Below are 16,442 nucleotides of genomic sequence, written 5' to 3'. Positions count from 1 at the left end.
TTGAAAGCATCTCAGGCAGGTTTTTACACAGAGAGAACATAGCAGATATTTGGTTAGTTTTTATGAGACTTGCTTACTATGATATTCTTTCCCCAGGCATTTGTACACCTGTTTTATTTTTCAGTACTTCAGGTAGCATTAAGTAGTATCTCATGATCATCTAAGAATTCCAATGTAGAGAGGCACAGAGTCCTAGTGTTACATAATTTATACTTAAATTTTTTACTTTTGTGTAGTTATGGGAAAAGTACAAAGATGTGGTCTTGCAACCAGTTTGATCTTTTTGCGGAATTGCTTTAGTTACATGCACTAGTTAGTTCTGTATTTTATATAGTTATTTTGAGTGTCCACTTCCCTTAGATGAACTGATCTAAAACATCAGGAGTGTTGGAATTAATGTAATGTTTCCTTCTTTTTTAAAGTACTAGTCGTTTTTCTTAATGGAATACTACCATTATTGAAGGAAGCCTTCTGCCTTAGCTCCACTGGTTGGTTTTCACTGCTTCCTCTTTAATTGAAGAAAGCAAATCTAAGGATGGTATTCATGCATTTGTGTCTACTCTCAATTGAGATGGCAGTAATAAACAGAAACAGGAATAATACCACGGTTGCACATTTAGTTTTAAATAATATTACTAATTGCTGGGCATATTGCATAACTGCCTTCTATTCCAGATCACTAGAAAAATCTTTTAGTATATACCCCTCTTATGTTTCTTTTAAGGTCTAGAGATGTCTAAATTTTCAATAGGAAAAAAAAGGTGAGTAAATGATGAATTGAAACTTGAGGCAGTATTGAATTCATGTTTTATGGATTTATGGAGAATAACTTTTTATTTTTTATTTTTTTCTACTATGTGAAAATGATTATGGATCTTTCTGGACCAATGTACTGATAATAAGGTTGTATCTAGCACAGTTTTATATACTAGCTCAACACCTGTGTCTGCTCTAAACAAGGAAAGTATTTTAGTTTAAAATATCACGCATAAGCCATAAATACTCACTGTCTTCTTGGTACATCATGCCCTAAAGCTCACAGGAGAAATGGTTTAAAATTTTGTTTTTATGTCTAGATTGTAAGTAAAATCACTTGTCATAGTGAGTTGCAAAATGCAAACCTTCTTTCTGAAGCTGCCTGTTTCTTATTTGGATCTGACATATTAAAAAAGCATATAATTAATGGTTGACATTAGTAATTAACATTAACTTTATGGTGCTTAATATGCCATCATTCATCCATCAAATAACCAGAAATGCATAATGTCTTGGCATAAAGGTTTTAATTATATAAAACAGTTCTTCAGTTTTCATATGGTATAAATGTTAAAAGCCCATAATGTATTTAAAGAAAAATTTTTGTGAGTGTTTGTTGGGTGTTAGCTGTATTTTTATTTCTTTTTTAGGAGTATGCATCAACAGTTGTGTCAGGAACTTCAGAGGGAGAATGTGGACCTCATTGTGCAGTCTTCATTGTCGGCTAAAGAGCGCCACCTTGCTGCAGTTGCCAGTGCACTATGGAGGCATTTCTTTTCATTTTTGAAGAGTCAGAGAATGTCACAGATAGTGCCTTTCTCACAACTCGCGGATGCAGCTGCAGGTCAGCGTTGTTAATTTGCTAATTAGTTTCTCATTTTGCAGACTCTGTCAGTTTTTTCTTCTGTCTGCTTGTTAACAAACTCTTATTTTATTATGGTGCAATAAATATTTTGTCAACCAGAAAGATGAAAAGAGTTACATATTTTAAAATTAGGAACCTTTAGCTTGTTTATTATTTTCCTCTTGGTAAAGGTAAAAATTAAGTGATCTTTTTCTAGAAACAAAAGATCATTTTTAACCTTAAAAATATTGAATGTACGTGAACTTTTCTTATGCATGCGTTATTTGGAAACTAAAGCAACATTTGACTTCTTCTAGTTCAAGTAGTTTATTTTCAAATTGTATGTTCAGATATCTAGTATAAGATGAAGTTGAATAAAGAGCAATAAAGGATATAGCGTGAATTCCACTTCAACATCAAGCAGATGAGCTCAGAATGACATGGAGTATAGAGAATGTTATTGTTCTGACTTCATTAGATTCTATTTTAGGTTGTAATTTTTACTTAATTTGATTATTAGCCTATGGGCATGTCCTTAGGCTTTAAGGGACTCTGAACCAGATGAAATTATAGGCAAGAATTTGAATATATGTGCATATATGCACTTTCCCAAAAAGAAGTCATTATCTTTCACAAAGGGATATTTTACCCAATGTATGTTAAGAAATACTGGAATAGAGAGAGATCAATATGGTGACTGCATGTATTTAAACGCAATTTATATGAAGGTATTTAATGTATTTAAATATTAACACTTTTGAAAACCTAAGATCTAAACCAAGGTTTATTTTACCCTGGTGTGAATGAGGAAAGCTGAGCTAAAAGCACTACAGAAAAGACTGCATGATATAAATTTTAAAAGACCTTGAATTCTCGTAACACTTCCATAATTAAGACTTTACAATGATACATAGATTGAAGAATTGTGACAGGGCAACGGTTTTCCAACCAGTGTAATGTCTATGAAAATAAATATTGATATTCAGTTTAACCAAAGCAGTCATTATTAGCCTATATGACTTCTTCCATTCATCATCCAAACTCCCACTTAGTTACCAAAAATTATATCATACAAGTTGAGTCAGTGCTGTCCTAGGCACTGAAAATAAACAGTATATAGATATAAAGCAAAATATCTGTGGGTTTTGGGTTCGTTTTGAAATAAAAACTTCATAGGAGAGAGAGAAATTTCTTGCATTAAAAAAAGGTTATTGAATACCCACTTTTATTGCCATTGGGGATATACCAATGGGGGAAAAAAAGGACTGCAATTCCTTTTTTCATGTATAAGCTCCATGTTTTCACGGAGCTTATAGTCTAGTGGCGGGGAGAGAACATAAATAAATCAGTAGGTAAAATGTATAATATGTCAGATGGTGATAAGTGCTGTGGAGAAAAATAAAAATATAGAAAAGGATAGGGATAGGGAAAGCCAGAGGCAAGTTATAATTTTAAACAGAATTGTCAGGAAAACCTGTGTAAGTACCATTTGAGCAAAGACATGAAAGAGGTGAGATATGCAGCCATGCAGCTATGAGCTATGCAGAAGTCCAGAGGCAAGAGTGTGTCTGGTGTGTTTGAGGAACTACAGGAAGCCGTCAAAGCTCTCATGGAATAAGAAAAGGAGTAAGAGTAGTCAGAGATGTGGTCAAGCAGTTATGGAGAACTACTTTGTGTTCTGCCTTGTACGTGGCTGTGAAGACTTCTGCTTTTACCCTGAGATTAGAAGCTGTTGGGAAGTCTTGAGCAGAGGAGTGATAGGATCCCTCTGGCTGCTGGCTGGAGAATAGACTATCGGGAGGTGGGGAGGCCATGTAGGGAACTATTGTAACAGCTCAGAGCTGGGCACCTTGGGCTACAGTGGTAGCAGAAGAAGTGGTGAGAAGTGGTCAGATTTCCAATCAGAAGGTAGAGCTGACAGAATTTTCTAAGTGGGTATGATATGGTAAGCAAAACAGATAAAGGGAGAACCCCTTGTTTGAGATGAGGAAGATTGTGGCAGGAGCAGATTTTGTGAGTGAAGACTAGGATTTTGATTTTGGACATTTTTTTTTATATGTCCATTAAAATCCAAGTAGGGATGTTGAGTTAGACCCCTGGATAATGAACCTAGGGTTCAGGGAAGAGGTCTAAGCTAGAGATTTAAATTTGGAAACTATGTATGTGTAAACAGTCTTTAAAGCTATGAACTGGATGAGACTACTAATAGAGTAAGTACCAGTAAAAAGAGAAGTTTGGGGGCTTCCCTGGTGGCGCAGTGGTTGAGAGTCCTCCTGCTGATGAAGGGGACACAGGTTCGTGCCCCGGTCTGGGAAGATCCCACATGCCGCAGAACGGCTGGGCCCGTGAGCCATGGCCACTGAGCCTGCGCATCCGGAGCCTGTGCTCCACAACGGGAGAGACCTGCGTACCGCAAAAAAAGAAAAAAAAAAAAAGAGAAGTTTGAGGATAGGGCCCTAGGATATTCCCATGTTCAGACTTTTAGGATAAAGAGGAACCAAGAAAGGAGACTGCAAAGGAATACCAGTGAGGTGAGACGAAAACCAAGTAAGTATAGTGCCCTGGAAACCAAATGACAGAGCTTTTCAAGGAAGGAGCAGTTATCAACACTTCAAATGCAGTTAATGGGTCAAATAGGATGAGGCCTGAGAATCGGTCCTTGGATTTAGTAGGACGGAGGTTACTGGTGACCTTCAAGAGCAGTTTTGCTGTAGTGGGTAGAGACAAAGGCCTGATTGAAGATATCCAGGAGAAAATGTGAGAAGAGGAATCGCTGACTGGAAATGTAGTAAATTTTTTTGAGTATCACTGTCTAAGAGAAGTAGGAAAATGGGGATGTTAGCTGGAGAGGGAAATGGGGTCAGAGATTTTTTTCTAATAACATGAGAGAAATTTCAGCATATTTATAATGCTGACAGGAATGTTTAGGAGTGAGGAAAAACTTGATGTGGCAAGAGACTCACTTGTGTTTTAATGCCCAAGAGAAATGGGATCCCATAGAGGACTTGGCCTCCGATATCCTGTAGTAGCAGAAGAGAAGGCAGAGTAAATGGGCCCAGGTGGAGGTTGCTGGGTAGATGTGGTGGTTCTCCTCTGACGTTTCTCATTTCTCTGCGACATAGTAAGGTCATTAGCTGAAAGTGAAGATGGGGAGGAGATGCTGGCTTATGACGGAGGGAGGAAAGAAGGTATGCAGTAATCCTCTAGGAGAGTAAAAGACTGAATGGACTAGAGAAATGTGGTAGAAATGATGGCCGACTCTAAGAGTCCACTTAAAGTTTGTAGTCATAAACTTGAAGTGAGATCAGTCAGCATGGTTGTTCACCAGCCATTTATACTGTGTAGGTGTAGGTGCATGTGGGGAGAAGACCAAGGATGTAATTAAACAGATGGTGTTTTTTCCAGGCAAGTACAAAAAATCAAGTAAGAAGCAAGGGAGTTGATGGTATATGAAAGTCAGTATAATAATGGACCATGTAATCAAGCTGCCTAAAAAGAGGAAGGAAGGGGAAAACTTGTAGGAGCAATGAATTGTAGGTCCTGGTAGAATCAAGGGATTCTTGGATTTGGGAACCTAGAGGAGGAGAGTTGGAAAGGTAGTTCGATGCCAGAAAGAGGGGTCTTCAAAGTGGAAATTATGGTGAGATTGTACTTATGGGTAGTGCCAAGCTCTCTGTATCACCATGGGAGTGAATGGCTAAAGGAGAATGGAAGATAGACTCACTGAAGGAGAGGAGTTCAATGCCAGGAGACTGGAAGAAAAAATCATCAAGGACTATGACAGGAGTGCAGTTAGAAAGGATGATAATGAACTAAAATCTTCAAGGGGTGAGAGGAGGTGAAGGAGGAAACGGTAGACAAATGCAACAAGGAGAGTTAGTGCTGGTGATTTAATCTGATGACCTAAGACTCAAAGCCAAAGGGAGGGGAAAGGGTGAAAGGTATAGAAGCAGCCATGTGGACCAAGAAGTAAGTTCACCTTATGTGGGTCCCGTGTACAAGAGTGTGGGAGAATAAATAGCCACTATTTGAGAGAGCTGCATAAGAGGCAGTGCTTAAGAAGCAATTTATTGATAAACATATAGTGATATAGTGCAAATTAAGTTGGGGAATCCCAGGAAATCACAAAATAAAGTACATTTGTTTACCATGGTGACCTAAGGAATTCTAGTTCCTAGGCTTTGTGAGTTCTGAGGGAAGTGGAGTATCATTGATTGATTGTAGGAGGTCACTTTTTACTAGAAGAGAATGTCCAGTGTCCAAGGTGAGGAAGGACTCTGTCTGTGGCAGGTGATGAGTAAATTAACTCAATTGGAGAAGAGTGGATGCTAGAAATAATTTTTGTAATGGGTCTTTTGAATGGGAGAGTCACATAAGCAGAGACATCAGGTGTAGAATTTGCCGTTTGAGGGGGCCATTATAGATTCATCATGATGATGCTGAGATAGATTATTCTAGACCCTTTCTTGGAGATCCAGATGATCGCCACAGAAATTTCTTCGACAACATGAATTTAGTTCAGTTTTAGCTTTCTGTTATACGTTTCTAAAATGTGACATTTTACTATTTAGCGCTGATTTTTAAAAAATCACTATTGATATAATTTGGGGGGGGGTGTTAAAAAATTCTCACTGTGAGTTTTCCTCATTTTAAATCCAGATTTTACTTTGCTGGCAATGGACTTGCCCAGCACAGCTCCGTCAGATCTTCAGCCTCAGCCAGTTACATCAATGATACAACTTTTTGGTTGGGATGATATCGTCTGGCCCCAAGTTGTAGCCAGATATTTAAGTCATTTCCTACAAAATAGGTAAGTGTTCTTATTTCAGGTATGCACATTAATGTAAGCCCATGATAGGTGAGTTCACTAGGAAGGTAAGAATTTTCACAATAAAAACTGATCTTTACTATATATACTCTCACTTGGGCAGTTTGTTGCTTTTCTGTGTATCAGCATTTTGACAGTATTAATAGTAGGAAAGCTTTCTTAAAACAGTGTTGTTGCTGTTTTGTCAAAACGGTTTTTGTAGGACTGCCTTATCCTCATCCTGAAATGACCTTTCTTCACTCACCATTGTGAAAGAAATTATACAATTAATATTGCTGAATCTGTAAGACACTTATATTACTGTAGTTTTAGATTTAATGATAGCTTTCCTCTTCACAGCTAGATGTTTAAAGCTTTGACTTTTGTGTAGTCATGAACAAGAGACTTCCCCACCCTGAACTTTGGTTTCCGTATCTTTAAGTGTCTCCTGCCATATTACACAAGAGATCTGAGGAACCCCAACAGAAAAAATATGCAATAGATAATAGAAATAGTGTAGAATAATCAGGACAATTTAAATAAGAATATCAAGATGAGGGAAAATAAAATAAATACACAAACCTAAGAGACCAGTGTAGGTCTGATCCCAGCTGCCTGCCAGTCAGTGAAAATGAAGAGGTATTCTTCTCAAAAGGAAATCTTTAAGCAGAGTCATTAATCATTTTCTCACTGGCTTTCAGTTGTAAAGTAAGGGAGTTCACCTTCAATTGGATTACTTTCAGGATCCCTTCCAGCTTAAGAATTCTTTAATAACAACAAACATTTATTTATATTATTTATTAAATACTTTTGCTGAAATTATCTGAAAGGATTTCAGTTTTTAAAATAATATTGTGTGTTAGTCACAGTTGAAGGAACTGAAATGCAAAGATGGTAAGTAATGTTGGGAAGGTTGTATAAGTAATAAATGATCCATCTGAGTTCTTGTTTTTTGTTCTCTTTTTTTATGATAACTTATATTCAAAGTATTTCAAAACAGTATTTTTAGAGTTATGATTTATATGTATTTTTCAAGTGTCTTAACTTTACATAACATTTATAATTAGGTTAAGACCATCCTCATTCTCTCTATCCTCACTTATAAAATGATTAGAAATCAGATTTAACTAGGCCTTTGACTTTGTAAGATAATTTTTTTTTTAATCTCATTCAGATGTTATTTTGGAATTCCTTAATAATGACTCCTGTGAGGTGGGGGAGCAGGAAAGGAAGGGATGGGAACGGGATTGGTCAGGAGAGCCACACAGAAATGTATTTTGTCTTTTTGCCTTTTTTCTTGGTCATGACCTCTTCTCTGTTTACTCTAAGGGCCACTTTTTTATTGTACTTGCCACTTCCTTTAGTGTTATCTCACCTAGCTAGTTAATCCCCTTCCTTGTTTTTCTAATTTTAACCATGTTCTTCTTTCCCTTTCTCCTTTGGCATTAGCCTATATGTATGCCATCAGTGGAAAAAGGAAAATTAAAAACTAAGGCATTACAAATGAAAGCAAGAATATTTGTCTAAAATATCATTTTGTGTGTGTCTGTAGAGTATATTTTCAGCAATGCATGTCTGCATTAGTGTGTTTGTCTGTAAAATAACTGAGGCCAAGAACTGGGGGATATTAGAATGTTTTCCTTTATTTCTGAATCTCTATACTCAGGGAATACATTATCAGGGTTTTGTTTGGGTTTCTCTTTTTAATATCCATCAACTTATTTTTACAGCATGTTATGTGAAGCACTTTCTCATTCAGGCTGTGTATCTTTTCAAGCCCTAACTATAAGATCATGGATCCGTTGCATTTTGCAAATGTATATAAAAAACCTTTATGTGCCAGATGACTCGTTCATTGATTTAAATACTGAACAGGCAGTTGGTAAGTATTGCAGGTGATTTGCTTTCTAGATAGCTAAGTATATTTAAAATTTCCTGTTTCATTATATAAATTAATAGGAAAGATAAAAAATATATTTGTAAATAGGTATTAATATGAACAGAAATTTACTTCCTTTTGCAGCCTGTTTCTTTTTCTTGATATTTTCCCGTAACTGTATAGGACAAATTTCTCTCCTATAAAGATAAAAGAACTTGTTTCCTTGGAAGCTAGGAACAAAAATTTGCTCTCAAATGACGAGCTATTTTTTTACCTCGAAGAAACTGATCACAAAAAAAAGTGGAAATATGAAGTAAATAACCAAATATCACACTGTTAACACCCTATAAAGAAAAATATCCGGGCCTCCCTGGTGGCGCAGTGGTTGAGAGTCCGCCTGCCGATGCAGGGGATACGGGTTCGTGCCCCGGTCTGGGAGGATCCCATATGCCGCGGAGCGGCTGGGCCCGTGAGCCATGGCTGCTGAGCCTGTGCATCCGGAGCCTGTGCTCCGCAACGGGAGAGGCCACAACAGTGAGAGGCCCGCGTACCACAAAAAAAAAAAAAAAAAGAAAAATATCCAATTATGAATAATTTCATCCCATTTCCTTGTAATTTTTTTGTTTTTAATATCCCGTACAGTTCTGATTGTCTGTAGGGCATGCCTTATCCTAAACCTATTGTTTATGGCCATTCATAAATCCCACAAAGGCTGGACTGAAAAAATGCTCCAAATTTACTTTTATATATTATTACATTAGTTGGCTTTACATGAATAGCTTTTGGGACTAGGACGTTCACAAATACTCATTTGTTTGTTTTTAAATAAAGCCTTCCCATAGTGAGAGAAGCTTAGAAGTTTTTAATAATGTGGAAATTTTAATTTTAAAAGAAAGCGTTGTCATAAATGAAGAATGATACATTCCCTGTTCTCCCATATATATGTGTGTGTGTGTGTGTGTGTGTATATATATATATAACATAAATTTATGAACACATTATATAAATATTTTATTTTAACAGAAAAAGACTACATGGAACAGTTGGCTGAACTGACAAGGTTGCTATTTAAACTCTCAGAAGTAAAGAATATTCTCTCAAAGGCTCAAGTTGAATATTTACCTATCCAAGAAGACCCTAAAAAAGCACTTGTTCTGTTCCTCGAGGTATTTCTGATTTATTAATATAATTGTTCAGATCAGTTGCAATTATTTTTCCAAAAATCTTGAAGTGTTCATAAAGTTTTTCCATAAAATGAATTATTTTAAATTGAATCATATTACTGGTTGCCGCTATTATAAAATTCTGAAGGAATAAAAATGTGAATCTAAGATATAACACAACTCACTCTTCAGGACAGCAGAAGAATTACGTGTAATAAAAAATAATAAGAGTAAAGAATGCCACATAAAAGCCTTAACTCCAAGTCTGATCTAAATTGTAGGAGTATCTTATTGCTGAAATTGTTAGATAACAATATTCTTCAGGTACTTAAATTTCCTTGTATATGGTCCATAATAGTTCCAACTTAATGTTTACCACCCTGTAATGAACAGTGTAAATTTTACAGTAAAATTTTAGGGTATTCAGCATAAGCACCAACTACTTCATATCATAGCATGGTTGGGGATTTAAAAACCAATCGATTTGTTTTATTTTGCCTCTGTAATAAATAATCCCATTCAATATTGTATTTTTAATTATTCATTTTGTAGGAATCTGTCTTATGTAATAGTCTTTGTTTTATAGCCTAACTGAAGTCATTAATGTGCTTGGATTAGTGTTTTTGTAAGCTATTCACAGTAAAACTTAGTTTATTTTCCCACAGAGTAGTTGGTATTAACTGCAGCGAAGATCCTTACAATCCATAAGCTCTTTCCATAAATGTGAATTCTTCCATTGGTTTTCATTAAGTTAAACTACAATTGTTACAGTTAGAGATGTCATGGAAATCCTAACAATATTTCGTAGTAGTAGATGTAGATATAAAATACATATTTCTCTGGAGCCTTTTATTTAGTTGTTGATTGGATCTCCGTCATTAATTAATTCAACACCTATGCTGGGGACCATACTGAACCAGAAAGGGAAGTAGAAGTCATGCACTACACTGATCATTTTCGAAGGCTCTCCTAATTTAATCCTATCCAAATTAATTGCTTTTTAACTACTCACTAAATAATAGTTGTTTGCTAAATGCTAGATAGTATTATGTGAGGATTTCTTGGGGATTTGAAGAACCAAAAGAACTAGTCTTTGATCTTAGAGAACTTTTACTTGTCTGAGAATACAAGACATACACAAAGGCTAAAATAATAATATAAGACAGTATATGCTAAGTGTCAGTTAGTTGATAGGTCAATCAGTAGGTTAAGAATTCAGAACATCATGGTATAAGAAGTTAGATTTTATCCTGTGAACAGGCTTTATAAATTTTTAAGTAGGTCTGATTTGATCAAATGACTTTAAGAAAATTGGTAACAATAGAGTAAATTAAAGGTGCAGGAACACTACTGCCAGAAGCTAGTGAGCTAGGAGGAATTGAAGATTGCATTCTGGGATTTTTGAATGATTATGAAATAAATACTGTGTTTAACCAGAAAAATGATGACCTTAAGGAGAAAAAGGAACATCATGATTTAGAGTGGGGCAGAAGTAGGTGAGAAGTCCAATTTTAAACCTGTTTAGTTTGAGGTTGTGTCCGGGGTGCTCATGGTCACCCCACCCCGGGTGCTATTATGATTCACTAGGAGGACTCACAGAACTCAGCATATAGTTGTACTTACATCTATGACTTATTACAGTGAAAGGTTTCAAAGTACAGTCAACAAAGAGAAAAAGTGCATGGGTGAAGTCTGGAGAAACCAGGCACAGCTTCCAAGAGTCCTCTTACAGTGATATTACACTGTACATGCTTAATTCTCCCAGCAAGGAATTGGGACAACACCTATGAAATCTGTCAACCAGGGGAGCTCATTAGTGACCCAGTGCCCAGAGTTTTTAATGGGGGCTGGTCACCTAGGACCTGTTTGTCTGGCACTTTTAAAAATCCAGACTCCCAGAAGGAAAGCAGATATTCAGTATAAACTGTATTGGTTGCACAAACTGTTTAGGCACAGTGAGCCATTCTTATTGGGAAATGATGGGGAAAATCTAAGGGTCCAAAAACCAACCAAGGACCAACCTTGCAAATAGGCCTCTTAAGGGTAATGACATTGGGCCCTGCTATATTAACTCTTCTCTGCACAGAAATGATAGTGTGACATGAAGGTAAGGGTAGTCAAGGCACTGAAAAATATACATCTCATAGTCTGGGGAGGTTAAGGCTAAACATAGAGAAATATTGAAATCTAGGGCACTGGTTCTTAAATGTCTGTTTCATAGACCTCTAAGAGTCACTAATACTTTTCAGGGGTTCTGTGAGCTCAAAACTATATTGGTGTTTGTACAAATAGCGTAAAAGCTGTAACAGAAATCAACACCATGGCCCAAGATTATACTAGTAGTCAGTATAATTTTCAAGGCCATGCAATCACAGACGGGGGAAAAAAGCCAGTTTGACTTAAGAGTATCATTAATGAAGCAGTAAAGTTACTAATTTTAATAAATTTTGACCCTTGAGTACATGCCCTTTTAGTATTCTGTGAATGACAATAGGAAATATATTTAAAGTACTTTTGATGCATATGAAAGCAAGATTGTTGTCTAAGTGAGAGCCACTTATGAGATTGAGTTGTAAGCTGAACTGACCGCTTTTACCGTGAAAGAACAACTGACAAAGTATGGTTATTCAGACTCGGGTATTTTGCAAATATTTTCTTAAAAATGAACCTATTGGGCTTCCCTGGTGGCGCAGTGGTTGGGAGTCCGCCTGCCGATGCAGGGGACACGGGTTCGTGTCCCGGTCCAGGAGGATCCCGCATGCCGCGGAGCGGCTGGGCCCGTGAGCCATGGCCGCTGAGCCTGCGCGTCCGGAGCCTGTGCTCCGCAGCGGGAGAGGCCACGACAGTGAGAGGCCCGCGTACCGCAAAAAAAAAAAAAAAAAAAAAAAATGAGCCTATCACTTCAAAGAAGTCAACTGACAGCATTTTTTGCTAATAACATAATTTGAGCCTTTAAGAAAATTAGAATTTTGGAACATGTGTATTTGTCATCATGAGCTTGAGAGTTTCTTGATAATTAAAGACTTTCTGACAACACTGGTGATATTAACAAATACGATTTTTTAAAAATATGGACAATGAAATGTGTTGTCCAAATTGGGAAGCTGTATAACTCAATGAACCAAAATTTTTCAGATAACAAGTACAGGCTTTTTAGAAAGTATGCATGTGTGGAAAACATTCATTCAAAGCACAAGACAGACCAATGGCTTATAACGTAGCAGAGAACAGAACGTTCATTGACATGATTTTGGATTCCATATTACAACTAACCTTTAAGAAATACGGGCCTCCCTGGTGGCGCAGTGGTTGAGAGTCCGCCTGCCGATGCAGGGGATACGGGTTCGTGCCCCGGTCTGGGAGGATCCCATATGCCGCGGAGCGGCTGGGCCCGTGAGCCATGGCCGCTGAGCCTGCGCATCCGGAGCCTGTGCTCCGCAACGGGAGAGGCCACAACAGTGAGAGGCCCGCATACCGCAAAAAAAAAAAAAAAAAAAAAGAAATACCACTTGTCAAGTTTTGGTGTAATATCAAAGAGGAATTCCCAAAATTATCTGAAAAATTTATTAGAATACTTTTTCCTCTTCCAGCTACATATATTTGTGAGACTTAATTGGTTTTTTTTTTTTGCTTTTATTTTTATGATTTTTCACTCTTGTACTTTACTGTTCTTTTTCTATCTTATATTTATACTTAGAAAATTTATTTTCAGAGGCTTGTTCTTTGTAATATCTAAATTGAAGACTATAAATTCTTCATTTAGCACAAATTTAACTTCATCCCACAAGATTTATTTGCAATATTTTCATTATTTTGTATTTTAGAATATTTTTCAATTTCCATTGTGATCTCTTGTTTGATGTATGGGTTAAATATGTATGTCTGTCTTAATTTTCTAATATTGACAGAAATATTAACTTAACTGTTTTTATCTGCAACGTATTGCAACAGCTTGTATGCAGAAGCAGATATGAGGATGTAACTGTCTTCTCTTAAGCTAGACGTTAAAGAGATTTGCAAAGATGTAAAAAAAGTGCCACTTACCACTATTTTTTTTGGTTTGTTTTGGAAAAGAAAGTTATTTTTCACTAAAAATATATGACTTATATTAACATAATCTTTATTGTTTTTAAATGAATAAATTAAATCTTTCTATTGTAATTTGTAATATAATAAATATCAATAGATATAGCCCAAATGATAAGCTTTTTAAGATCCTCAATTTTTAAGTGTGTAAAAGGGAACTGAGATGAAAAGTTTGAGAATTTCTGGTCTAGGGAAAGAAGTATAGAGAACCAAGGGCAGAGAGCTAAATGGAAAAGGGGATTCATCAAGTATATCTCTTATTCTTAGCTGTCTACCTCCCAATCATTCAAGTTCACTAGGTTCCTTATCTTTTCCTCCATTCTACATTTTATCATCACCATGGCTAACTTTAATATCACCTTGGATAACTTATCTTGAGCCCTCATTTCAAAACTTCTCCAGTAGTCTTTCAGTGATCTTCACTTCTGCTGTCATCCACCTACTGCCATGACTAATCACTGAACCATGGCATCACTTGGAGCATCTGAAAGCTCATTAACTATCACTGCTTTCCTTCCATTTCTCTGAGTGACTTCATCATGACCTTCCTCTCCCTTTTATCCAAGCGCAACATTCTGTCAAGGTCTCACTTTCTTCCTTATCTACCTTAACTACCCTTAACTACCCTTAACTTCCCTATCTACCTTGGAGACCTCACTTCAACTACCCTTAACCAACACACTCACAATCTTCCATCCTTTGTCTTATTGTTAAACCTGCAAATCTTCAACTTCGGATCGGTACAACCACCTGCCTTCTTTCCTTTGTGTTATTTCCTGAGAGCTGCAGGAGAAAAATCACATAACCATGCATACTGGTGCCGTTCATGGTCCAATTTGGGTAATTGAAATTCATTGTTAAGTTCCCAATAATGGCTTGGAAACTTTACTACTCTCCTCAAACCTTCTAACCCATCTCTAGCCAGTTTTCTCTTGATTCTTTTTTTTTAACATCTTTATTGGAGTATAATTGCTTTTCAATGGTGTGTTAGTTTCTGCTTTATAACAAAGTGAACCAGCTATACATATATCCCCATATCCCTTGATTCTTCTAGTGACTTCTCAACTCTTCTTTATTCTCACCTGCCCTCAACTCATCCTCTCATTTATATCCCTTCCTCTTCTCACTTCACCATTATTCTCTACTACTTCACCTCACATTTCTCTCCTCAGCCTCCCCATTTTGCCATTTCTACCCTTTGTACCTCATCCTTTTTTTCCTCTGAGAAAGTTAAGCTGGCATCTAATGTCTTATAAAGAAAATTCTAGGGGAAAAAAATCAATTCATATCATAAAGCTTAACTTTATTTATGGAGGTCTCACTTGTAAGAGTCTGTTAACCTCATCTGTAGGTCTTTTTTGTAGGAATTTGGGTATTTAGAATTCCCAGTCATGTCCTAGAGATATGGTGAGCCAACCTGTTTGGAATGCTTGATGTGATGTGGTTATAAGCTTCTTGTATATCAGTTCCAGGTATCTTTTACTAATACTTTGCTGACTCATAATTATTGGTGAACTGATTTTTAAAATTTTTCCTTTAACCTTTATTTTAATTATAAAAGGCAAGATAATTCTTTTTACCTGGATTTTAATTGCTATGAACATTTATTGGAAAGTTAAGGATGAAGGCTTAAATGTAAGGGATGTGTGTGTGCATGTGTGTGTGTAGAAAGAGAAATTATCTTTATTTTTCAAAATCTGTATTATATAAAACTTGGAATGCTAAATCATGTTTTCCCTTATTTATAGGCTGTTGGTATAACTTACGGGAATCTGCCGACACTTTCTGATAAATCCGCCATGGTCACAAAGTCCTTAGAATACCTTGGTGAAATATTAAAATATATAAAACCTTATTTGGGAAAAAAAATTTCCAGTGCAGGTCTGCAGCTGACTTATACGATGATGGGTATGTATTCCTGACATTATTAAAACTTCCCTAGGTTGAGCCTATAGTATCGTGATGGATAGGAATATACTACCACACTATCTAAATCACTGCTGTCTGTACAGTCTTAAGAATGATCTGAAAGACAGTGATTTAGTTTAAAATAATTCATGTTGGGCTTCCCTGGTGGCGCAGTGGTTGAGAGTCCGCCTGCCGATGCAGGGGACATGGGTTTGTGCCCCGGTCCGGGAAGATCCCACATGCCGCGGAACAGCTGGGCCCGTGAGCCATGGCCGCTGAGCCTGCGCATCCGGAGCCTGTGCTCCGCAACGGGAGAGGCCACAACAGTGAGAGGCCCGCATACCGCAAAAAATAATAATAATAATAATTCATGTTGGCTTTCAAGTGTATCTCTGTCTTGCCCCACCTCCTTTCAGAACTTTTCTTGTTATGCTTGGTTAATATTAAAATTAATTTTGATCAATACAGAAAATATACCAACTCCAGTTTGCTACCAATAGTCTTCTGAATCACTAACATTGTGAATGACTGCATAATTAAAATGGACCTTTTTTCAGCGCTTACCTATGCTTTGTTAGAATTTAAAACATCAGAAAGCCATCACTTTCTTCTGTTTTTATGGTCTGCTCTGTATGAAGGAGGTCAGGAAAGGATTTATTACAGCACTAAAGATACATATGCTTCAAATCTTGTTTCTCACAATACTATGTTTTCTTCTTTCAAAAAGAATGTGTCTGTTCTGTAACAACAGAGTTCATTCTTCTTTAGGAAGTCAGTAATTTGAATATCTTTGTTCACTAAAACCATGTTGCTAACCAAAACTAGGGACTGGATAAAGGGAAATGAGAAGGATTTCCTTAGAAGTTTTTATACAGAATTTAAGTTTTTTTTTTTTTTTTCTCTGTGGCCAAAACCTTATATCTGTTCCCTTTGATCTTCTGAACATATGAATAAACCTGATTTGGGCTGTCTGAAACCTTTTATCTTTGTTGTGAAATA

At 36.6% G+C, this 16,442-nt stretch overlaps 1 protein-coding gene across 1 annotated transcript in view; it reads left to right on the top strand.

Annotated features, from left to right (window-relative positions):
* Positions 1-16,442, top strand: part of MMS22L (MMS22 like, DNA repair protein) — a gene marked incomplete at its 3' end in the record, with an annotated part of 141,699 nt that overhangs the window by 99,150 nt on the left and 26,107 nt on the right. Inside the window, exons 15-19 of the mRNA XM_079716921.1 lie at positions 1,407-1,600; positions 6,260-6,410; positions 8,138-8,289; positions 9,310-9,452; positions 15,284-15,443. Of these exons, the coding sequence (XP_079573047.1) occupies positions 1,407-1,600; positions 6,260-6,410; positions 8,138-8,289; positions 9,310-9,452; positions 15,284-15,443 (800 nt within the window). The remainder of the gene's footprint in view (positions 1-1,406; positions 1,601-6,259; positions 6,411-8,137; positions 8,290-9,309; positions 9,453-15,283; positions 15,444-16,442) is intronic.

This window comes from Hyperoodon ampullatus (genome assembly GCF_949752795.1).
Source record: "Hyperoodon ampullatus genome assembly, chromosome: 12".
Taxonomy (NCBI): domain Eukaryota; kingdom Metazoa; phylum Chordata; class Mammalia; order Artiodactyla; family Ziphiidae; genus Hyperoodon; species Hyperoodon ampullatus.
This window is presented reverse-complemented; position numbering and strand designations above follow the sequence as displayed.